General features: G+C 39.7%; 1 protein-coding gene across 3 annotated transcripts in view; it reads right to left on the reverse strand.

The window, feature by feature from the left end:
- The window catches only part of MEI4 (meiotic double-stranded break formation protein 4), a gene marked incomplete at both ends in the record, with an annotated part of 204,006 nt that overhangs the window by 138,555 nt on the left and 39,089 nt on the right, over positions 1 to 26,362 (reverse strand). For 2 of the 3 annotated variants that reach the window (XM_082855915.1, XM_082855913.1), the window contains one exon: positions 24,535 to 25,070. In XM_082855915.1, coding sequence (XP_082712041.1) covers positions 24,535 to 25,070 — 536 coding nt within the window. The remainder of the gene's footprint in view (positions 1 to 24,534; positions 25,071 to 26,362) is intronic. The other variant, XM_082855914.1, reaches the window with a different exon arrangement.

The following is a 26,362-nucleotide window of genomic DNA, read 5'->3' on the forward strand; positions in this document are numbered from 1 at the left end:
AAAATAACACAGAAGAGGGAAGGCAATGTCTGTCCAGCTCTATAAAAACAATCTTGAATTATCACACAACACAATATCAGTATAATTTTTACCATGATTTACCTTAAGAGTACATCCTGCATATAAATATTAATCTTCATGTGTGATGATTATTTGAGCACATTTGGTGATTCTGGCATGATGGTCTTGGCATATACTTTTAACAGAAGGAACATTAGCTACTCACTCATTAATTATTCAGTTCGATAAGACTATAATAGAATTAGAACTATTTAATTCAATTAGACTATAATATGCCAGGGACTGTGCTGAGCCCTCAACTTCGTTTCAAGCACAGAACTGAAAGGTCATGATATATAGAGAAGAGATGAACAGTAAGCCAAGATTACAAGTGGGCTAGAGAAGCAGATGAGCGGCTTTACACCTGTAGAGCCTGAAAAGAGCAACCGTGAGAGGGTCACAGAAGCACCTTGCTTTGACCTGAAGGGGTTGAGGTTGAGCTTTAAGGAGTCTCCGTTCCTCGCAACCTCCCGAGAATGCTGTTACTTTCCAGGACACATCCCTATCAGGCGACTACTACCTAGAACTCTAATACCCAGAGGTCCCCATGTAACTTCAAGTAGCTACCATGCCATTCCAAAACGGTCACAGGTGTTTCTTCACTAAGACATAATACTTTTTGTTTGAAAGTGTTAAGAATTCCTCCTATGAACATGAACAACTATAGCCAGCTCAACGCCATGTTCTTCTGTTGTCTGTTTCTAAGTGTTTCTGAATAAAAGTGTAGAACTAAAGAATTAAAGTGTGGAAGTAAGGGGTGTGTGTGAAAATAGCATTTGACAGAGAGAACTGAGAGATAGAAGCCCAGGAAAGCGGCAAATTGTGACCAACAAAAAGACAGCTGTGGTAAACGTCATAACATCTTTCCTTACACACTAGTCACAGAAAAAGCAATCAACAGGTTCCAGTCAAAAGCCCGCCAAAAGTTAAATCCAAATATAACAACATATTTTAGAAGAAGACATAATTTTAAATTATTATTTTGAATTATCCATAGTATGTTTCCCCAGCATTAACTCAAAAATTAAGGTGTCTGTGTACAAGTAATAAAGTGACCACCAGTACATTAAGATTTGAGAGCATCCTCAGTAAATGCATGGCAACAGCACTAAGTTTATCAAGTTACATACGAACAACATGAGCTTATGATGGACACCTTTCAGCTTCCCCGTCCGAAAGCTCTGAGTATCACGCAGCAAGACAACCAACCCCTTCTCTTTGAAAGATGCTCTTCTCTTCACTTCCATGACAACACTCGATAACTTTTCTGCTACTGCTCAGTGCTCTAATTCTTTATCTCCTTCTCAGGATCCTTCCTGGCTCCTAGCACACCAAACACCCAGGGCTCCTAGGGCTCTCCCTAGGCCCTGCTCAATTTCTGCTTATGAGCTGTCTCCCACAGCTTTAAATAACCTCTATACGCTGATGAAGACTCAATAATCTCCAGGCCGGTTCTCTCCTTTGGGACCCAGGCCGATAAAGCCCACTGCCTTGCTAAGCACATATCTTACAGTCATCATAAAACTCAGTACTTGGTCTGCCCATCCCCACTCCTACCCCCCTCCTCCTCCGGGCTGTCCTCCTTGAATCTGTAAATGGCACCTCTATTCACCTGGTTGTTAGCGACCAGAAAGCAAGGAATACTGCTGAATGACTACTTCTCCCTCATCCTCCACGCTGTCCATAGCCAAATCCAGTGGATTCTCCCTCTAACATACTTTCTTTTCAGTTTTTAATTTTTTCAAAGTGTTGCAAGCAGATACTGTCCAAGAGTTGTACAGCACTTATCCCAAAGACAGTGGTACCCTACCCCTCTCCACCATCATTCTCATTTGAAACTATTCTAGTTGATTCTTTTGGTATTTACCCTCATGATTATAAATAACATATAAATAACATACTTCCTTAAAAAACACTGATTTTCCACTATGGGAGGGACTATCTTTCTTTGCCCTGCACTCATCTCCATTCTCCTCCTCTCTCTCTCTCTCTCTCTCTCTGTCTCTCTCTGTCTCTCTCTGTCTCTCTCTCTCTCACACACACACACACACACACACACACACACACACATTCACACACACATCCACTTTTCATCCATGACTTTGGATAGATATCCACTCTGTGTTTACATTATTGTAACTACATAAATGCTATGTACAGCCAAACCATGTAGATTACTATACATTTTTCCTTTTCTGCACATTCTTCCCTGTAATTAATAACTGTCTAGTTTTATTCATTGGTTAATTTTTTTATGCACGTAGTAAAAATTCACCCCCACACTCTTCTTCAATTGTCTTAATCTGCTCTGAAGATGTCCCTACATACTCCACATTCTGTCAGTCTTGCTTTCTTAAAGGCTCGTGCCTGGAACCTCTGACCGACTCCACCAGGTTGCTCTCTAGGCCTTGTGCCATGCTGCCGTCCTGAAACTGCCTTCAGCATAACCTTCCACCATGCGTTGGTCTTCAGCTTCCTGTATTTCCTGCCTTCTACTCCTGGTTCACTAGCTCATTTTGTGACAGAATAGCATCAATAGTGTCCTGAGAGAAAATACATACATGGGAGGTATAATCCGAGACCTAATATGCCTGAAAATATCCCCATTTACTCTTATACTTGATTGATAGTTTGATCAGGTACCAAATGCTGAGTTGGAAATCAATTTCCTGGAAAATATTCGGTAAGATTTCATTGTCTTCAATTCTTCCACTATTTTTGCTTTTGAAAAATCTGAAATATGTGTATTCCTGGTATTTGGCTCATAAAACTGTAAATGTGTTTCCTCTTCTCTCTGGAAGCAGCTTTTTTCTTTGAGATAGTATTTAGAAATTTCACAGTGATGGCCTTAGTTTAAGTCAATTTTCATCCAAGTACAGGGTACTTGGTAGTCTGACAACCTAAAAATACAGGTTTTTCACTGTTAGGAAATTTCTTAAATTGTATCTTCAATGATTTCCTCTTATTTTCTTATTCCCTCTTTCCGGAACTCTATAATTCAAATGTTCGATTCCAAAAATTGGCCCTCCAGCTTTCTTTCTATTGCTCCATTATTTTCTATTTTCTTTCTTCCTTTACTCTCTGGAAGATTTCCCTACCTAAACTTCCAAACCTTTAGTAATTTTAATTTTAAAAGTCTTATTTATTCCCTGAAAATTTTATTTTAAAGCACCATTTTCTTTTTCTTCACAAAACATGCTTTTACCTTTCTGAGACCATTAAATATATAGATATAGATCTATAATACGTATATTTGTGTGTGTGTGTGTGTGTGTGTGCACACACATATATACTTTTCTTTTAAGTTTAACTTTTGCCTCTCTGCCTGCTCTCTGAATCCACCAAATTGTTTTCAGGAACTGACTTTCCTATTAGACACTTTCCTCAGAAATCTGCTAATTCTGCTTCATAAGAGCCACGACTGAAAGCTGACTGCAAGCTCCCATTTGTGGGTGGGGCTAGTGTACTATAAGCTTCAGTACAGGATCCACTGCTGTTTCCCTTAGGGAAACTTTGATTTCAGTGCGTTCGTGCTTTTCCTCTTGGGATGTTCAATTTCCCCAGAAAAAATTTCTCATTTGCTGTCTGAGAGGTAAAGGTCTTGTTGCCAGTGTTGTGGAGCCAAACGGGAGAAGAAAGTTGGGGAAGTATCAGCAACCGTACACGTAGGTTTATTTAATCCCCGTTTAAAGAGAGTACCTTTACCCTCAACTCTAATTTCCAGAATAAGATGCCTTATCATTATTATTACTACTACTGTTTCCAGAGAATAAACCCCCAGGCTTTTGCCGGTTGTGGGAGTGGCACATCGCTGCCATGTGTGGTAGGGGAGGGGATCCAGGGCTCTAATGCTTCCAAAGCACACTTCTGACCAAACCTCCTTATTCTACCTACCGCCACCTGGTCTCCATTTCCTCTTCCAAAGGTAACTAGCAGAGCTACTTTCTGAGTCTTTGTCAAGTCTACTGTGTAAACTAGTTTGGATAATAGCTTTCTCAAATGCTCCTTTACAGTTCTGTTTTCTTGGATCCACTAAGGCATTTACCAATTGTCCAAGTCTTCTCCAGCTTCTAACAGTTTGTTGCTATTGTCTGGCTTCCCATTTCCCCCATATGCTTACACCTTTAAAAAGTCCTTTACTATTGTTTTAATCAGGGTAGAAGCCAAGTTAGATGTCTGTCCTCACTCTACCAACTTTAAGGAGAAATCTTCCAGTATATACTTCTGTCCCCAGTATCTATTTTAAATCTGTGTAACTCTTTTCATTTCTACCTCCACCAACCTAGTGTAAGCCGTCATCCACTCTCACCTGGACTGCAACAGGGTCTAAATGGTTTCTCTACCTCCACCTCTTGTGCCCCTTCTAATCAATGACCTCAGAGGTATTCAGAGTGAGGTTTTGAAACCTAAAGCAATGACTTCCATTGCACAGCAAATAAAATCCAAACTCCTTGCAGCAGCCTATCCAAAAGATGCTGCGGGCTGCAAGTTGCAGAAAACCCAACTCAAACCACTTTAAAGGCTAACGAAATGCACTGACTCCTGTGAGTGGAAATCCAGAGACTGAGGAGGCTGCTCTGGCTGCTGACCGGCTCTGGTAGGATTTCCTGTGGTTTTTCTGGACTGGACCCTCCTTTATGTAGTTACTCTGCCCTTCAGATGCCGCAGGACGATTGTGAGTCCCAGCTTTACATCTCCTCAAGACAGTAGCCAGAGGAAGAGATGGAGAATTGCTTCTAGGAATCTCTCAGAGAATGAGAAGAAACTTCCCCAGAAGCCCAGAGAAACACATGCATGACCTATACATAGGTAGGGATAGACATTTTAATAAAATCAAAGGGTGATAAGAGCGGAAACGAACAGTGGGTAGGTGCAGTAGGCTAGAGCATGGCCCTCAAAAGATATCTACATCAAGTCCCTGTAACCTGTGAATGCCACTATCTTATTTAGAAAAAGAGTCCTTGCGGAGGCGATTAAGTAAAGGATCTTGAAATGAAGAGAGAATCCTGGATTGTTCAGGAAGTCCCTAAATACCATCACCAGTATCCTCATAGGTAAGAGGCACGGGAGCTTGGACACACAGTGAAGAAGGCAACGTGAAGATGAAAGACAGCAGGATGCAGCCACAACCCAGCAATGCCAGAAGCCACCAGGAGCTGTCAGAGGCAAGGAACAGACTCTCCCCGAGCACCTCTAGACAAAAACACCTTTATTTCAGATTTCCGCCACCAGAACTGTGAGAGAATAAACTTCTGTTGCTAAGCCTTCGAGATTATGGCAATTTGTTTCAGCGGCCCCAGGAAATAAAACACAGTAGGCATCCTACCAATCCATTAGAGTCCATACTTTCCCAAACTCATTACGCAGCTCTCCGCCCTTCCCTCTCTCAACTTGAGCACACGACACCTTCCAATCACTCACCCATCCTGTCTCAGGGGCACATGCTGCAACCACTGTCTCAAGAGTCCTTACTCGAAATTCCCTCTCATTTTATTTAAAAGCTACTTCTTCCATGAGGCCTTTCATGTCCCACCAATTTAAATTAGATCTTTTCTTTCATCCTCTCCCATTGCACCCTGCTCATTTCTTTTTTGCATACCTGTTACGTTAGTTTACAGTTTATGGCTATCTCATTAGCTCCCTAAGTCAGTGACTGTGTCTCATTAGTCAACCACAGTATATCCAGTATCTCTGACAGAATCCAGCCCATTAGAGGGGTCCGTGTGTCACATTACAGACCTCACACTCAAAAAATACCATGGGAAAAACAAATAAATGAGTTAATGGTTAATTATATGCTCAAAGTAAAATGTTCTGCTTCAAAGTCATCGTTGCCTATAAATAAAGGAGAAGCAATTTAATGTTCTCAGAATTCTTTGATTTTTCCAGGTCTCACATTTGATAGCTATGATTTAAGCTTTTCCAACCCTTATGAGTACTGATAACTAAGTGGGGTGGGTACTTTAAGCAGATTCTGAACTCAGTGGGAAAAATAAACTATAAAAAAATGATAGCTTCAAATTCCTATTTATAAATTTATAAAGAGCAAAATTTAAATATTTCACAAAACTTATTAAAACAGGAAGGAAGATATTTTAATTTTTATGTAGACACAAGCAAAACCACATAGTTTATATACTCAATTAGAAATTAGTGCTATACGACTCAATATACAATCATAAAGTCTCCAACAGACTGTTATATATAGCCAATAAAGAAAAAAAGGAACAAGTGACCCTATATTAAATGCAGAGCAGTAGTTTTTTTTTCCATTATTGCTTTCTATAAACATAAACCTTTGTACAGAATAAAATGCAGCAACTTACCCAAGCAAACTATACATATTCTTCTTATAAAATTGAGAGAAATATTGCTAAGGTCTTTGATTTCTAATGAATATTTTTTTATCCCATAAATTGAAGTCAGTTTACTTCTTTTGCATTTAGGACAAAAACGTATGGATATATTTTTTAAATTAATGATGGAAATAAGATATAGTAGAAAAGGGGAAAAAATCTGTGGTCACATCTATAGGTTTGAGACACAGGTGTTCCATGACTGGCTAATTAAGTAACTTTACTGAGTCCTTTAACCTACCCATCCTCAATCTTTTCCGCTATAAACTGAAGATAGTAATAACAGCCATGACACAGAGCTGTTGACAGAAGAGATAATAAACTCCATGTAAAACGGCTTCACAAGCTATGAAGTATAATATGAAGATAGACTGCAGTTAATTATCTTAGGAAGAGATAAACTATACCTTGCAAGTAAACTAAACCAAGTTATGCTCTGTCTATTCCTGTTTTCTCTGAATGAGTGCTGCAAGTTAAACACTACTTAGAAAATCCAAGGAATGTCTGATTTATGCAGTGGTCAAATGAGTATTAAGATTTTAGTTTATGACACAACTTGTTTCAGTAAATGCTTATTAAATTAAACTACAACCGCAGGAATATTAGCCTAGAATTTTCTTTTTTTAAACACAGCTCTGCAAAAAAAGATGCAAAGGGGCATGGAGGCTTAACTTTAGACACAACTTCTGTTTCCCCAGGAGTGTCCAAGAAAAAGCAGACTGTGAGTAGCCTTAAAAATCTGGCAGGCAGGGCTTCCCTGGTGGCGCAGTGGTTGAGAGTCTGCCTGCCCATGCAGGGGACACGGGTTCGTGCCCCGGTCCGGGAGGATCCCGCATGCCGCGGAGCGGCTGGGCCCGTGGGCCATGGCCGCTGAGCCTGCGCGTCCGGAGCCTGTGCTCCGCAACGGGAGACGCCACAACAGTGAGAGGCCCGCGTACCGCACAAAAATATAATAAATAAATAAAAATTTAATAAATAGGTTTTATTTGTTGATACGATTGTGGCATGATTGAGTTTTAGATAAAACTAGGAAACATGGGCTTCCCTGGTGGCACAGTGGTTGAGAGTCTGCCTGCCGATGCAGGGGACACGGGTTCATGCCCCGGTCCGGGAAGATCCCACATGCCGCGGAGCGGCTGGGCCCGTGAGCCATGGCCGCTGAGCCTGTGTGTCCGGAGCCTGTGCTCCGCAACGGGAGAGGCCACAGCGGTGAGAGGCCCGCGTACTGCAAAAAAAACCCAACCAAACAAACAAAAAAAAACCCAAAACTAGGAAACACAGATTGGTGGAAAAAAACATCCGATTTCATGAACCGTATCTTCAGATTTACCTAAAAACTGCCTGAAGGCCACATCATTGGTGATCTAAGCAAAAAGGACAGTCTGAGGGGAATCAACAGTTAGCAAATCTGAGAGCAGAAACATAACCTAGACAGGAAGGGATGGGCAAAGAGTAAGGGAAACCAAGACACTCAAATAGTTAACTTACATTGGATTTTCTTGTTTTAAGATTTTTTTTTTTAAGTGGACAACTTTTTAAAAAAAATACCTTTCTCGGAATATAATTGCTTTACAATGGTGTGTTACTTTCTGCTGTATAACAAAGTGAATCAGATATAGGTATACATTTATCCCCATATCTCCTCCCTCTTATGTCTCCTTCCCAACCTCCCTATCGTACCCCTCTAGGTGGACACAAAGCACCAAGCTGACCTCCCTGTGCTGGGCGAGTGCTTCCACCAGCTATCTATTTTACGTTTGGTAGTGTATATATGCCCATGCCACTCTCTCATTTTGTGCCAGCTTACCCTTCCCCCTCCCCTTGTCCACAACTCCATTCTCTATGTCTGAGTCTTTATTCCTGTCCTGCACCTAGGTTCTTCAGAACCTTTTTTTTCTTTTGATTGCATATATATGTGTTAGCATATGGTATTTGTTTCTCTTTCTGACTTACTTCACTCTATATGACAGTCTCTAGGTAAACCCACCTCACTACAAATAACTCAATTTCTTTTCTTTTTAAGGCAGAGTAATATTCCATTGCATATATGCACTACATCTTCTTTATCCATTCATCTGTCGATGGACACTTAGATTGCTTCCATGTCCTGGCTATTGTAAATAGAGCTGCAATGAACATTGTGGTACGTGACTGTTCTTGAATGACAGTTTTCTCAGGGTATATGTCCAGTAGTGGGATTGCTGGGTTGTATGGTAGTTCTATTTTTACTTTTATAAGGACCTTCTATACTGTTCTCCATAATGGCTGTATCAATTTACATTCCCACCAACAGTGCAGGAGGGTCCCATTTTCTCCACACCCTCTCCAGCATTTATTGTTTGTAGATTTTTTAATGATGGCCATTCTGAGTGGTGTGAGGTTGATACCTCATTGTAGTTTTGATTTGCATTTCTCTAATGATTAGTGATGATTAGCATCCTTTCATGTGTTTGTTGGCAACCTGTATATCTTCTTTGGAGAAACGTCTATTTATGTCTACGCCAATTAGTGGATTGGGTTGTTTGTTTTTTGATATTGAGCTGCATGAGCTGCTTGTATATTGTGGAGATTAATCCTTTGTCCGTTGATTCGTTTGCAAATATTTTCTCCCATTCTGAGGGCTGTCTTTTCATCTTGTTTATGTTTTCCTTTGCTGTGCAAAAGCTTTTAAGCTTCATTAGGTCCCATTGTTTATTTTTATTTTTATTTCCATTTCTCTAGGAGGTGGGTCAAAAAGGATCTTGCTGTGATTTATGTCACAGAGTGTTCTGCCTATGTTTTCCTCTAAGAGTTTTATAGTGTCTGGCCTTACATTTAAGTCTTTAATCCATTATAAGTTTATTTTTGTGTATAGTGTTAGGGAGTGTTCTAATTTCATTCTTTGACATGTAGCTGTCCAGTTTTCCAAGCACCACTTACTGAAGTGCTGTCTTTTCTCCAATGTATATTCTTGCCTCCTTTATCAAAAATAAGGTGACCATATGTGTGTGGGTTTATCTCTGGGCTTTCTATCCTGTTCCATTGATCTATATTTCTGTTTTTATACCAGTACCGTACTGCCTTGATTACTATAGCTTTGTAGTATACTCTGAAGCCAGGGAGCGTGTTTCCTCCAGCTCAGTTTTTCTTTCTCAAGATTGCGTGGGCTATTCAGGGTCTTTTGTGTTTCCATAAAAATTATGATATTTTTTGTTTTAGTTCTGTTAAAAAATGCCATTGGTAGTTTGATAGGGATTGCACTGTAGATTGCTTTGGGTACTATAGTCATTTTAACAATGTTGATTCTTCCAATCCAAGAACATGGTTTATCTCTCCATCTGCTGGTATCTTTAATTTCTTTCATCAGTGTTCAATAGTTTTCTGCATACAGGTCTTTTGTCTCCTTAGGTGGGTTTATTCCTAGGTATTTTATACTTCTTGTTGAAATGGTAAATGGGATTGTTTCCTTAATTTCTCTTTCAGATTTTTCAGCATTACCATATAGGAATGCAAGAGATTTCTGTGCATTAATTTTGAATCCTGCTGCTTTACCAAATTCATTGATTAGCTCTAGTAGTTTTCTGGTAGCATCTTTAGGATTCTCTATGTATAGTATCATGTCATCTGCAAACAGTGACAGCTTTACTTCTTTTCTGATTTGGATTCTTTTATTTCTTTTTCTTCTCTGATTGCTGTGGCTAAAACTTCTAAAACTATTTTGAATAATAGTGGTGAGAGTGGGCAACCATGTCTTGTTCCTGATCTTAGTGGAAATGGTTTCATTTTTTCACCATTGAGAACAAGGTTGGCTGTGGGTTTCTCATATATGGAGTTTATTATTTTGAGGTAAGTTTGCTCTATGCCCACCTTTTAGAGGGTTTTTATCAAAAATGGGTGTTGAATTTTTACTAAAGCTTTTTCTGCATCTATTGAGATGATCATATGGTTTTTGCCCTCCAGTTTGTTATTATGGTGTATCACATTGATTGATTTGCATATGTAGAAGATTCCTTGCATTCCTTGGATAAACCCCACTTGATCCTGGTGTATGATCCTTCTGATGTGCTGTTGGATTTTGTTTGCTAGTATTTTGCTGAGGATTTTTACATCTGTATTCATCAGTGATATTGGCCTGTAGTTTTCTTTTTTTGTGACATCTTTGCCTCATTTTGGTATGGGGGTGATGGTGGCCTTGTAGAATGAGTTGGGGAGTGTTCCTACCTCTGCTATATTTTGAAAGAGGTTGAGAAGGAGAGGTGTTAACTCTTCTCTAATTGTTTGATAGAATTCACCTGTGAAGCCGTCTGGTCCTGGGCTTTTATTTGTTGGAAGATTGTTAATCATAGTTTCAATTTCAGCACTTGTGATTGATCTGCTTATATTTTCTATTTCCTCCAGGTTCAATCTTGGAAGGTTGTGCTTTTCTGAGAATTTGTCCATTTTTTCCAGGTCGTCATTTTATTGGCATATAGTTGCTTGTAATAATCTCTCACGATCCTTTGTATTTCTACAGTGTCAGTTGTCATCTCTCCTTTTTTCATTTCTACTGATTTGAGTCTTCTCCCTTTTTTCCTGATGAATCTGGCAATGGTTTATCAATTTTGGTTATCTTCTCAAAGAACCAGTTTTTAGTTTATTGATCTTTGCTATCGTTTCCTTCATTTCTTTTTCATTTATTTCTGATCTGATCTTCATGATTTCTTTCCTTCTGCTAACTTTGGGGTTTTTTAGTTTGTTTTCTCTAATTGCGCTATGCATGAGGTTAAGTCATTTATTTGAGATGTTTCTTGTTTCTTGAGGTAGGACTGTATTACTATAAACTTCCCTCTTAGAATTGCTTTTGCTGCTTCCCATAGGTTTTGTGTCATTGTGTTTTCATTGCCATTTATTCTAGGTATTGTTTGATTTCCTCTTTGGTTTCTTCAGTGATATCTTGGTTATTTAGTAGTGTACTGTTTAGCCTCCATGTGTTTGTATATTTTACAGACTTTTTCCTGTAATTGATATCTAGTCTCATAGCGTTGTGGTCAGAAAAGATACTTGATACAATTTCAAGTTTCTTAAATTTACCAAGGCTTGATTTGTGACCCAAGATATGATCTATCCTGGAGAATGTTCCATGAGCACTTGAGAAGAAAGTATATTCTGTTGTTTTTGGATGGAATGTCCTATAAATACCAATTAAGTATATCTTGTTTAATGTATCATTTAAACCTTGTGTTTATTTTCATTTTGGATGATCTGCCCATTGGTGAAAGTGTAAAGTCCCCTACTGTTATCGTGTTACTGTCAATTTCCCCTTTTATAGCTGTTAGTATTTGCTTTATGTATTGAGGTGCTCCTATGTTGGGTGCATAAATATTTACAATAGTTATATCTTCTTCTTGGATTGATCCCTTGATCATTAGGTAGTGTCCTTCTTTGTCTCTTGTAGCAGTCTTTATTTTAAAGTCTATTTTGTGTGATATGAGAATTGCTACTCCAGCTTTCTTTTGATTTCCATTGCATGGAATATCTTTTTCCATCCCTTCACTATCAGTCTGTATCTGTCCCTAGGTGTGAAGTGGGTCTCTTGTAGACAGCGTATATACAGGCTCCAATTTTGTATCCATTCAGCCAGTCTCTGTCTTTTGGTTGGAGCATATAATCCATTTATATTTAAGGTAATTATCGATATGTATGTTCCTATTCCCATTTTCTTAATTGTTTTGGGTTTGTTATTGTAGGTCTTTTCCTTCTCTTGTGTTTCTTGCCTAGAGAAGTTCCTGTAGCATTTGCTGTAAAGCTGGTTTGGTGGTGATGAATTCTCTTAGCTTTTGCTTGTCTGTGAAGGTTTTAATTTCTCCATTGAATCTGAATGAGATCCTTGCTGGGTAGAGTATTCTTGGTTGCAGGTTTTTCTCCTTCATCACATTAAATATATCCTGCCACTCCCTTCTGGCTTGTAGAGTTTCTGCTGAAAGATCAGCTCTAAACCTTATGGGGATTCCCCTGTATGTTATTTGTTGCTTTCCCCTGGCTGCTTTTAACATTTTTTCTTTGTATTTAATTTTTGATAGTTGGAGTAATATATGTCTTGGCATGTTTTTCCTTGGATTTATCCTGTATGGGTTTCTTGAGCTTCCTGGACTTGATTGACTATTCCCTTTCCCATATTAGGGAAGTTTTCAACTATAATCTCTTCAAATATTTTCTCAGTCCCTTTCTTTTTCTCTTCTTCTTCTGGGACCCCTATAATATGAATCATGGTGCATTTAACGTTGTCCCAGTGGTCTCTGAGACTATCCTCAATTCTTTTCATTCTTTTTTCTTTATTCTCCTCTGTGGTAGCTATTTCTGCTCTTTTATCTTCCAGGTCACTTATCCGTTCTTCTGCTTCAGTTATTTTGCTACTGATTCCTTCTAGAGAATTTTTAATGTCATTTATTATGTTGTTCATCATTGTTTGTTTGCTCTTGAGTTCTTCAATTTCCTAGTTAAATGTTTCTTGTATTTTCTCCATTCTAGTTTCAAGATTTTGGATCATCTTTACTATCATTACTGTGGATTCTTTTTCAGGTAGACTGCCTATTTCCTCTTCATTTGTTTGGTCTGGTAGGTTTTACTTTGATCCTTGATCTTCTGTGCATTTTTCTGTCTTCTCATTTTGCTTAACTTACTGCATTTGGGGGTCTCCTTTTTGCCAGCTGCAGTTTCGTATTTCCCGTTGTTTTTGGTGTCTTCCCCCAGTGCGTAAGGTTGGTCACTGGGTTGTGTAGGCCTCTTGGTGGAGGGGACTGGTGCCTGTGTTCTGGTGGATGAGACTGGATCTTGCCATTCTGGTGGGCAGGGCTGCATCCCGTGGCGTGTTTTGAGGTTTCTGTGAACTTATTATGATTCCAGGCAGCCTCTCAGTGAATGTGTGGGGTTGTTTTCCTGTCTTGCTAGTTGTTTGGCATGGGGTGTCCAGCACTGTAGCTTGCTGGTCGTTGAGTGGAGCTGGGTCTTAGCATTGAGATGGAGATCTCTGGGAGAGCTTTTGCTATTTGATATTATGTGGGGCCAGGAGGTCTCTGGTGGACCAATGTCCTGGACTCAGCTCTCCCACCTAAGAAGCTAAGGCCTGACACCCAGCTGGAGCACAAAGACCCTGTCACCCGCACAGGTCAGAAGAAAATGGAGGACAAAGAAAGAAAGAAAGAAAAATAAATACATAAAATAAAATTATTAAAATAAAAACAATATAATATTAAAAATAAAATTTTAAAAGCAATAAATAAAAAAGAATGAAAGAATAGAGCAACAAAACCAATAAAGAAATCCACCAATGATAACAAGCACTAAAAACTATACTAAAAAATGAAAAAAAAAATGGACAGAAAGAACCCTAGGACAAATGGTAAAAGCAAAGCTATACCAGACAAAATCACACAATGAAGCATACACATACACACTCACAATAAGAGAAAAAGGAAAAATATATACATATATTAAGAAAAAAAGAGAGCAACCAAATCAATAAACAAATCTACCAATGATAATAAGCTGTAAATACTAAACTAAGATAAACAAAACCAGAAACAAATTAGATGCAAAAAGCAAACCCCATGTCTACAGTTGCTCCCAAAGTCTACTGCCTCAATTCTGGGATGAATCGTTGTCTATTCAGGTATTCCACAGATGCAGGGTACATCAAGTTGATTGTGGAGCTTTAATCCACTGCTCCTGAGGCTGCTGGGAGAGATTTCCCTTTCTCTTCTTTGTTCGCACAGCTCCCGGGGTTCAGCTTTGGATTTGGCCCCGCCGCTGCGTGTAGGTCGCCTGAGGGCGTCTGTTCCTGCCCAGATTGGACGAAGTTAAAGTAGCAGCTGATTAGGGGCCTCTGGCTCACTGAGGCCGGGGGAGGGAGGGGTACAGAATGTGGGGTGAGCCTGCGGTGGCAGAGGCCGGCGTGATGTTGCAACAGCTTGAGGCACGCCATGTGTTCTCCCAGTGAAGTTGCCCCTGTATCACAGGACTCTGGCAGTGGCGGGCTGCACAGCCTCCTGGGGTGGGGTGAGGTGTGGATAGTGACCTGTGGTTTCACACAGGATTCCTGGTGGCTGCAGCAGCAGCCTTAGCATTTCATATTGGCCTCTGGTGTCTGTGCTGATAGCCGTGGCTCATGCCTCTCTCTGGAGCTCGTTTAGGCAGTGCTCTGAATCCCCTCTCCCCGCGCAGCCTGAAACAATGATCTCTTGCCTCTTAGGCAGCTCCAGACTCTTTCCCAGACTCCCTCCTGGCTCACTGTGGTGCACTAGCCCCTTCAGGCTGTGTTCATACAGCCAACCCCAGTCCTCTCCTTGGGGTCTCACCTCCAAAGCCTGAGCCTCAGCTCCCAGCCCCCACCTGCCCCAGCGAGTGAGCAGACACGCCTCTCAGGCTGGTGAGTGCCAGTTGGCAATGATCCTCTGTGCAGGAATCTCTCCGCTTTGCCCTCTGCACCCCTGTTGCTGTGCTATCCTCTGTGGCTCCGAAGCTTCCTCCCCGCCCACCCCCCGTTTCCGCCTGTGAATCGGCTTCCTAGTGTGTGGAAACTTTTCCTCCTTCACAGTTCCCTCCCAGAGATGTAAGTCCCATCCCTATTCTTTTGTCTCTATTTTTTCTTTTCTTCTTTTGCCCTACCCAGGTACGTGGGGATTTTCTTGCCTTTTGGGAAGTCTGAGGTCTTCTGCCAGTCTTCAGTAGGTGTTCTGTAAGAGTTGTTCCACATGTAGATGTATTTCTGATATATTTGTAGGGAGGAAGGTGATCTCCACATCTTACTCCTCCGCCACCTTGAAGTTTCCCACTATGTGGACCATTTTTAAAGTTTTTATTGAATTTGTTACAACAGTGCTTCTGTTTTATGTTTCATATTTTTGGCTGCAAGGCATGTGGGATCTTAGCTCCCCAACCGGGGATTGAACCTGCACCCCTGCATTGGAAGGCAATGTCTTAACCACTAAACCACCAGGGAAGTCCCTAAAATTGATTTTCTATAATTAAAATAGGAAGAAAAATCCATGATACCTGCTAATAAGCTCTTCGGTCAGCGGGAAGCTGTGGCCATTGGAAGGGTAAGTTAATGACACCACAAAATGAGGCCCTGCTGCCTAGTACATGGAGGTGCTTCAGGAATGTCATTACAGTGTCAGTAAGACAGAGCTGCTCCTTGGGAAGATTTTATACACAGAAAAATTTGACCAAAAGACAGAAGATGGTATTTAAGTATATAGGGGTATATGAAGTATAACTTGTCATTTACTTTCACTCTCTTATTTTCAATTCACAAAATACTTCATTTTGCTCCTGGAATGAGCTCAGCATTATATCAGGAATAGTAGAGAAAATAGGATATGGCCCTTCCTCAGGAGAGCATATGATAACTGATATTATGCTAATAAGCACTTCATTTGCATCTACACATTGAAAATTCCCAACAGCCCTATGAGGTAATCACATTTACTGTCCCCATTTTATAGATGTGGAACTCGATATCAGTTATCTAAGGCCAGTGCTAGTAAATAAAAGTTTGGGCGTGCTAACCTAAGCTGTTAATCTCTGCGATAAAAACATTTGACAGGTTTAATAAAACATTAAAAAAATTCAAGCCATACTAGATAAGCTGAAATAATACAGCATATGGCAAACTGAAAAGTGAATTATGTAGACAATAATCACTACAGAAGTTCAGAAGAAGAGCCCATTTCAGGATCAAATTGATAAGACAGAATTTATGAGTGAAGTAAGATTTGAGTCATGTTTTGACGTATTTATTTGGGTGGGGTGTGCAAGTCAGTCTCAATGGTTTTCCTAGATGTTGTTTACTTTGGGGATCACAGCATCGTTTTGGAATCACATGAAAAGGATGAGCGCCCTCCTAGGAGAAAAAGCACATGCTCCAACACACAAAATTGTGCACATGATTTTAAATTGTACACCTTATACCTCAGGGCTGCAGAAGAAACTCAAGTATTTAACAAAACAGTACAAGAACCTTCACTACCTGGACCTTCTCATCTCATTAGGTGCATGTCTTCCAAAGCTCCACTCCTTCCCAACCGAACCCCCCAGACTGCAGCAGTTCCAGGGCTCTCCAAGCTTCCCCCTGCCTCAGTGTCTCTCATCAAGCAGCTGGCATACCTCCCCCAAGTTATCTTTCAGGGGACCCTTCTAAATCTTGCCCATCTTTCCAGGTTAGTTCAAGGCACTGGAAAGCCTCAAGTATGAAAAACAGTGATCAACTGAGATGGGGAAATAAAGACCAGAAGAAAATAGAGGCAAAGCAGGGAACAAGGAAAATATAAATGTTTTACACATTACTGTACATAAAACAAGAACTGGGAGCTATGAAAAGGAACAATCAAGAGAACAGGAACTCATACAAATGAAAAATATTTCAGCAGAAATAAAAATTCAATAGAATGGCTAAAAGAAAACGTTGAGGAAATCTCCCAGGAAAAAGAAAAAGGAAAAGAATAAACTGTACAAGAAAAAGAGATAAGAAATCTAGAGGATCAGACCAAGAACTGTTCTAGACAAAGGATACAGAGAAAAGGCAGAAATATATGAGAAAAACTATTCAAAAATTTTTCAGAACTGAAAGATGGAATCCCAAATTCAAAGACCCACCAAGGACTCAAGAGAAAGACCCACACTGAGGTACACCATCTGTAATTACAAAACAACGGAAACAGGAGAGATCCTAAGTGCTTCTGCGGGTGTGCGAGGTTGAGGGATAGATCACGTTGAAGGAATTACAATCAGAATTACACTGGAAATCTCATTAGAAACACTGGAATCCAGAAGTTAGTAAAAAAATGTTATAAATTCTACGGAAAAAATGATTTCCAACCAGAAATCTATCCTAATCCACCAATAAAGTTTAAAGTTGGAATAAAATATTTTAAGCAAACAAATATTTTTCAAGTTTACATTCCAGGAATCCATTCTAAGTGAGCTCGTAAACAATGTGCATCACCTAAATGAAGCTATAAACTAAGGAAAGGAATATATGAGATCTAGGGACTCAGAGACACAGCACAAAAAAGCAGCAAAGGGAATTCCCAGGGTGGTGATTAAAAGAAGTCCATGGAATAAAGTTGATCAGAGACACAGGAAGCTCAGCCCAGATGAGAACAGGAAGATGAAGGGCTCCAGAAGGTGTATCTTAAAATAAATAAAAGATGGAACTGATAAATGACTTAATTTGTTTGGCCATACTGAGAGGATGTTTACAACCCTGTCAAAGTATATGAAAGAAGCATCAATTATAGGTATGCAGAAAACTAAGCAAGTGGAAAAAAATATCCTAAGGAAAAAAAAAGCTGTAAAAAAAGGAAATGAAACCATTGTATATTAGATGTGTTGGTGTTAAAAATTACATCTTTATAATAATATAAATATGCAGTAACATATTTATAATAATACAAATACATCATGGCATATTTATAATAATACAAATACATCATGGCATGTTTATAATAGTACAAATACGTCTTGGCATGTTTATAATAATACAAATACATCTTGGCATGTTTATAATAATAAAAATACATCATGGCATGTTTATAATAATACAAATATGTCATGACATGTTTATAATAATATGAATATGTAATACTTAACCAAAACTATGACAAAATTATGATTGAGGAGAGCAGCCACATAAGACATAAATTTGTGTCTTCTATGATAAAAAGTGAACAGATAAAAAAGAAAATAACTTGAGAAATAGGAGCATAAGCATTTTGTTTAAAAGCACAGGTGTAAGTGGGGGCAGAAGAGGAGTACAGACCTGGCTATGGTGGTCTCGGGTGGGACAGAGGGCTAGCTCTTTGTCATTATAATATGGAATAGTACATATTTTAAAAATACATTCACAGGTTTCCACTTCTGGAAAGTGGACTTGCGTATCTCTCAGCCTCTCACTAAGTACTAAAAACCCTAGGCATTATATTTAAAACACACCCAAGAAGACTGACAGGTGGACAGGCTATGAACCTTAGGACCAAAGAAGGACTAGGTGGTGAGTTCTCCGGTTTTCTTTTTTTTTTTTCTGTAATTACTTAGGTTTTTGTTTTGTTTGTTTTTTAAAATTGAAGTATAGTTCATTTACAATGTTGTGTTAGTTTCAAGTGTACAGAAAAGTGATTCAGTTATACATATATATACATATACATATACATATATATATATTCTTTCTCAGATTCTTTTCCCTTGTAGGTTATTACAAAATACTGAGTATAGCTCCCTGTGCTGTACAGTAGTTCCTTGTCAGTTATTTTACATATAGTAATGTGTATATATCAATCCCAAACTCCTAATTTATCCCTCCCCACCTTTCCCCTTTGGTAACCATAAGCTTGCTTTCCATGTTTGTGGGTCTATTTCTGTTTTGTTAATAAGTTCATTTGCACCATTTTGTTTTAGATTCCACATATAAGTGATGTCATATGATACTTGTCTTTCTCTGACTTACTTCACTTAGTATGACAATCTCTAGGTCCATCCATGTTGCTGCAAATGGCATTATTTCATTCTTTTTTATGGCTGAGTAATATTCCATTGTGTATATATACCACATATCCTTTATCCATTCATCTACCAATGGTTAAATATTTAGGTTGTTTTCATGTCTTAGCTATTGTAAACAGTGTTGCTGTCAATATTGGGGAGCACGTATCTTTTCGAGTTATGGTTTTCTCCAGATATATGCCCAGGAGTGGGATTGAGAGCGTGTGGAGAAAAGCGGGAATATAAATTGGTGCAGCCACTATGGAAAACATTATGGAAGTTCCTCAAAAAACAAAAATAAATCTTATTTCCTTTTTGTCTCGTTTATCCCACATTTGGAAATAAAAAAGCCAACAACCCAGAAATGCCACTGGGTACAGACAAAAACAACAACAACAATAGAAGTCTGCTCCCCTAGCCAAAGGACAGAAAAGGGGCATCCTAGCAAGATGGAGAGCTTTAAAAGATAACCTCCCTAAAGCTGCCAAACATCACAGGAGAAGACTGTGGCCCAGCCCCCTGTGGGAGCAAAGGCCACGGGAGAAGCCTAGACCCCACCTGCACCAGCTACAGTGAGACCCCCAAACCCACTCCACCAAGCACCGCATGGAGCCCTGAGGACAGAGTGAGGACAGCCTGGCACTGGCCCAGAGACTGGATTCTGATGGAGGATAAATCCGAGTCAGGAGCCCCTGCACAGTGAGACGTGTGCTGCGGTGAATTCCTGGGAAGGGTATTTAATCAGCCAAAGGAAAGGGAGACGGAGGCAGGGGACGAGGGACGCTTCTCCAGGGAGCTGGGCCTCAAGCTCCGTCTGGAAAGCCGGATGGAACTGGCTGGACGGCAGAAGGGCCTGGAAGGTCCTGCAGCACAGAGGGCAGGGACAGAACAGCAAGTCCTCGGACAACCACAAACACGTCTGCCTGACCGAGTGAAGAAGGTTTAGGATGGAATGGAGAGAGCTAAGGCCAAAGAGGCTGGATGAGGCCGTAGGAAAGGGCCCCACGGGCTGCGATGAGGAATGTGCCTCCTCGCGGATCCAGCGGGGCCACTGCCGGACTCCCAGCCGTGAGGCGGGGGATCAGACGGGGCCAGACGAGTCAGGACTCTGGCAGGAAGGGATGAGCACCAGGGAGCCGGCAGCAGGTGGGAAGAGGATTCTGTAGGCGATACCTGCAGACATCTGGGTCAGTCTTCCGGATCTGAGGATTGTGAGGAGAGAGAAGGAAGCAAGCAAGCACAGCCACGGGCCGTCCTCACCCGAGGGGCTCGTGTGCACAGCACCGCTGACTAGTTTTCTGAGCCTCATCTTTCCTGTCTATCAAGTGGAAATAAGAATGGCAACCACACGTATCTCACAGAGTTACTGTATGAAAATGGGGAACACAGCTTATTACATCCCGTTGCTGCTGTATCAAACTACCGCAAACTTAGTGGCTCAAAAGAACATACATTTATTCCGTTACAGTTCTGGGGGTCAGGAGTCTGAAGGGGTCTCACTGGGCCAAAGGGAAGGGGCTGGCAGGCCTGCGATCCCTGTGGAGCCCATTTCCCTGCCTTCTCCAGCCTGCATTTCTTGGCTCTCGGCCCCCTCCTCCATCTCTATAGCAAGCAGCATAGCATCTTCAAAATTCTCTCTGATTTGGACACTGACTCTCCTGCCACCCTCTTTCACTTACAAGCACCCTTGTGGGTACTGGGCCCAGGTGGGTAATCCAGGAAAACCTCATCCCAAGGTCAGCTGATAAGCAACCTGCAATCCCACCCACCTGCTGTCATGGAAGGTAACATATTCACAAGCTCCAGGGATTAGGATGTGATTATTCTGCTTACCATACATACAGAAGATTCTAATTTAATGTCTATTTGATAATCAGTTTTTTTTTTCAATTTCACAACTAATATGTCTGAGAGTTGTTTTATGGTTTAAAAAAATAAGAAATCTGAAGAATATGTATTCTAAGTAACTCACTATTATGTCTCTAAGATTTAGCAATGTATGTTAAATATCTAAAAAGCTCAATGATAACTATAGGTTTTGATATTTAACTTAATATAACCATTCCCATCTCTTTAAAACAAATGAAAATTTAAGACGAAGCTACCACTGCAAAATCTAAATAGAACTATAAGCATTCTAGTGTTAAACTTCCATGATAGTAGAAATAGGTGGCCATACAATGCTAGGATTAGCTCATGCTGTTTCTAATCATAGAAATAAACACATTTGGAAGTCTGGAAGTATAGGAAAGGTCAGTTTGTCAGTCAAACAAAGGGCATTAAATAACTCAAAGGGAAACCTTCCTGACCCCAAGCAAGTACCCAGAGGAATGAGGAAGGTGCCATACTGGAGCCTGTAAGTAGAAGACAGTTCAACCCAAGTCAAGTCACCATTGCATCCCAGGACCCCTAGAACAGGCCCATTGCAGATCCCTGGAAGCCATCTGGTTTCAAGATACATATCTTCCATGCCTGTCAAATGTCACACTATAGACTATACCTTCAAGTCCTACACCTAATGGTTATCCTAAAAATATAATACAGACATGGAACTAAGATAACAATTCCTAAAAAATTTATTATTAAATAAACATAATATAAAGGTCCTTAAAAAAAGCACAAAAATAAATAGGATTTATCCAAATCTAAAAAAATCAGAAATCATATACTTTCCCCTAAACTTATTAATAATTTCAACCAAGCTAATATCAGAGAATTACTCAAAATAATTTCTAAGATATCTCATTTCAATCTCCTATTTCTTGAACATATGTATATATATACACACACATATATATGTATATGCAGCTCTAATATAACTGATATTCATCATGATGACCTCAAGATTTTGAAAGATACCAGGTATCATTAAAGAAAGACTAAGTTATGGTCAGAATAATTTTACTACTGAATGTGTTGAGAACATGTTGTTGACTATTTAGATTTTATTTAAAACCTGCCTGTACATGAATTATAGATACATGAAATCCCTCAGTCAGAATATTAAAGTATTCATACCACACCTTTTCCTATCACATTGCACAAACACAGTTTCACTTTAATGAAATCAATAGCAGGGCTCACGTTTTTAACCAGTATAATTTAATTAAACACTTCCAATCTATGGAAACAAGGTTTTTCAAAAGAAGTACTTTTTTCCCCTAAACTAGGATATTTTGTTTTAATAAATCAAGAATAGTATCAATAAAAAATATAATAGTAGGAGCTATCCTATATTTCATGTCAGGATATATTCTTTCTTGAGATTTTGTTTATTACTCAAGAAAAGCTAAAAAAGCACAGAAAAGCATTTATAAAGAGTAAATGCTAGTCAATTTTTCTACTAAAGAAGTTTTGTGAACATATCTGGAACAAGATGACAATGGTAATAATAATGATGATGGTAGTAATAATGACAAAAGTTTGAATGATTTAGTCTAAGATGCTTTTGCTGGGGAGAAGAAAAATCCCCAGAGATAAAGTCATTAAAACTTATTTATGAACCATCATCCTAACTGTGAATGCAGTGAGCAATTTTATGATCCTACTTTCTCTAAATGGCAACAATGACCTCTCCAAGAAAAGTAGAGGTAATTGCAAGCAGAGGACAGCTTAACCTTCCCAGACAGACACAGGACCAAGACAACAATTAGATATTGGCTAAACAACAAAGCCTCTCATTCACTCATTCTTCCACTGCTGACCAACTATTCAACAATGGCTTGTACCATGATACATGGTATGAAAATACACTTCAGACCCACCTGTACCATCACAAGTTTCTTCTATACATACAGTTCCCAACTCTACTCTTGTGTTGGCCAATCCTTCAGTGAGAGAAAGACTAGACTGAAAAAACATTTGCATCATCTGGTAACTGATAAGGAATATGAATGCTAGTATCTGGAAGGCTCCAAGTCACACAAAACCTGTTTAAAGTAGTTTTAAAAGAAGAGAGCAAACATATGCAAAAAAACAGATTTAGGAATATTAAGTATTGGAGGTATTTATTGATGGCTAAGAAGCTGATTATATATTGTAGATAGATACCATGGAAAATCTGATATTTAATTCCTGATTGACCATATGAGGTAGAAAAAATTTTCAGTTTCCTAGACAGAAAATTCAGTATCTTTCAAAATACCAAAAGCTTAATTGTAAAGTTTTCTATATTACTGATCAAATCATACCTTAATAGAGAAGGAAAGAACAGATGGACATGCAACAAATCAGCTTATTAGTTCAATTTTGTCTGAGTTTTGAAAATTCAGGTAAAGCCGATATTGTACAAAAACTCTGAGCATTAGATGACACTGGGAACAAACATGAGATAGAGAGGTATCAGAAAAAACAAGGTCCAACAACCTTGTGAACGTTTACCCAATGAAATGTAGTAAATAAGTTAAATGGACATTTTGGTCTCCTCTGATATTTTTAGTAGTCAATTAAAAAAGATTAAAATATGAAGGCATTTACAACCATCCCAAAGGATAAGATAGTGAAGAAGATGGAAAGTAATACCAAAAAGAAACTCTCCATTATGTCTCAAGAGCCAAACAACAAAACAACTTCAGGTTACCTCAATGTCACCTGTAAGAAAAGAATCCCTGAGTCAACTTTTCTAAGCCATGTTAAGTAAATAAGAAAAACAAAAACCAAAACAATGCCATATAGTATCTGTTCCTCAGCCAATGTACTCTATTAACCCACATCTGCAGTGGGTCCATGGGGTATTATGCCACTTACAAGGGAAATTCTAACAGAAGAGAAAAACAGTCTTTGACCTTCAGGCATCTGCTAGTCAATGCCAGAGAAAGAACAAACTCAATACAGTACAGGTAATCTATCCTGAGGAATTTAACAGTCACAGACGTTACAGATTGGAAAACCATAAGTATAAGTGGTGTTCTGAAAAGCATTGAGACTTTTTGAGCAATAGGAAGTAAATGTAGGCAGGGGAAAACAAAAGAGAAGCATCCAGGGCTTCCTTGGTGGCGCAGTGGTTGAGAATCCGCCTGCCAATGCAGGGGACACGGGTTCGATCCCTGCTCCGGGAAGATCCCACATGCTGCGGAGAAACTAAGCCCATGTGCCACAACTACTGAGCCTGCGCTCTAGAGCCCGTGAGCCACAACTACTGAGCCCGCGTGCCACAACTACCGAAGCCCGCGTGCGTAGAGCCCATGCTCCACAATGAGAGAAGCCATGGCAATGAGAAGCCCACACACTGCAACGAAGAATAGCCCCCACTCGCCCCAACTAGAGAAAGCCTGCGCACAGCAACAAAGACCCAACACAGCCAAAAATAAATAATTAACAAAAAAAAGAGAAGTATCCAAAGATACCAATTAAAAAAACAGGGAAGGTAACTCAAAGTGGAGAAGCATAAACTTGAAAGCATAGGCATCTATGGAGAGAACCAAGCTGTGGCATCAGAGGCCATAGCTGGGTCGTGAGGACCCAAGCAGATGTTGCTGGGTCAGAACTCCAGGTGGCTGCAAAACAAGGTCCAGATGGAGACTGAGCCACGAAGCCAAGGGACCACAACAGGCACTACCCAGTGGGCGTGCTCGCCCAAACTACTGACATGGTATTTCATACAAAGAAAAGATGTATTACTTACCCGATTGATATGGCTGTTGCTTAAAATAACCTGGAGCAGGGTCTTCTCGAATTCTTCCAACTTCTTGGAACACTTTTTAAGAATATGATTAGATAAGTTACAATCACCGATAAGTCTAGCTAAAGTATCCACAGCTTCGATCCAGAAGCTTGAACAAGGAAGTTTGGGTTCTCGGTAAAAAGTGATCAAGCCATCCAGCAACTGAAAAACAGAATCGGATACTGTGGAAGAGGCGTTTTCAAAGTGGCTTAAGTCTGTTTTCAGACTCTCTGACTCGGTCAAGGTCTTCAGTCCAAGCAGACGTTGCAAGAACTGCATGTGAGAAGACAGAGGCTTTTCCAGAGGAGCACAAGGTCTGTTCACAATGGACAGTGGTGGGAAGGGGGTGGAGATGCAGCTCTCCCCAGAATGCTCGGTCATCTCTGAAGGTTCAGTTCTCTGATCATTTGATAAAACGCACCCAGAATCTTCCAGCAGAGTCGAAGTGTTTTCAGAACTTCTAGGTTCCTGAGCCTGCAACTGGGAAGATGGACCTCCTGAAATAGAAAGGAACAGAAGTGTTATCTTTCTGTATCTTTTTTTTTTTTTTTTTTTCTGCACCGCACAGCTTGTGGGATCTTAGTTCCCTGACCAGGGATCGAACCTGCATCCCCTGCTTTGGAAGCACAGTCTTAACCATTGGGCCACCAGGGAAGTCCCTAACATTTCTTCATATAGAAACTAAACATTGAGTTTTCTAACTTAAAATACTAAATGAAGCATGAACTATGTATTAAACATTTGAAAAGCAGTAGTATAAAAATTGATAGAGGAGAAACTGTGAATGAAATTGCTTAGACTGACTGCAGACAAGGTCTTTATCTGGTAGAAAGCACAGATGATTCACCCATGTTTTGTCAAGTGACTATCTCCCAGTCAAGGCCATGCTTGAAAGATACAGAGGAGAGACCACGAAACCTGAAGGAGGTCACTGTCTGTATAGATTCCAACAGGTATCTGCAAAACAACAGGTGTATGTAAGATAGAGATATGCTCAGGGCACTATGAAAATAGGAGGAACACTGAACAGCCCACCCCAGTTAGATCAGTGCCTCCTGGAAGAAGTGACGGTAGAACTAATTTATAACACATAAGCAAGAATTCCAAGTTAAAAAGTTGGGGGAATGGAAGAAGAGAAGAGAATTCCATCTACCAAAGGGTATGCACAAAAGCACAACTTAAGAAGGAAAAGAAAAGCACTGTATATATAAGGACCCACCAGTAGTTTCATGTTCCTTTTACAGAAAATATAAGGCAAGATATTAAGTTGGAGAAATACGTAGAGGCCGGTCACAAAAGATCTTAAAAGAGATATTAAGGACCTCAGAATTTATATGTAGAGTGTAGAGTGAGTGTAAGTTGGAAAAATTATCTATATACCCACACATATACCTAATATATAAAAATAACTATATAAACAATGTATATATGTATGTGTACTTATTTATAATTATTAAGTGTATCTGTCTATATCTATGTATATGTGTGTGTGTGTGTGTGTGTGTGTATGTCATAGATCCTTGAAACTATATATATAACCATCAGAATTTTCCGACATCAGCTGAGACATATACTGTAGTTCAGGCCTAACTTAGTAACTTTAGGTCATTCTGTGACAGAGATGCCATCGTAAACACAAAAAGGCTGTTGTTTGTAAAATGATTATCAGTAAGACGTACACACAAAATTTTCACTGAATGTTCTACAGCACATGCATACATCTATGCAACCACATCTGAGAAATACTGATGTCAGCAGTGGAAGCAGGAATAGGACAATAAACAGTATA

This window comes from Leucopleurus acutus (assembly GCF_964270905.1).
Source record: "Leucopleurus acutus genome assembly, chromosome: 15".
In the NCBI taxonomy this organism is placed as follows: domain Eukaryota; kingdom Metazoa; phylum Chordata; class Mammalia; order Artiodactyla; family Delphinidae; genus Leucopleurus; species Leucopleurus acutus.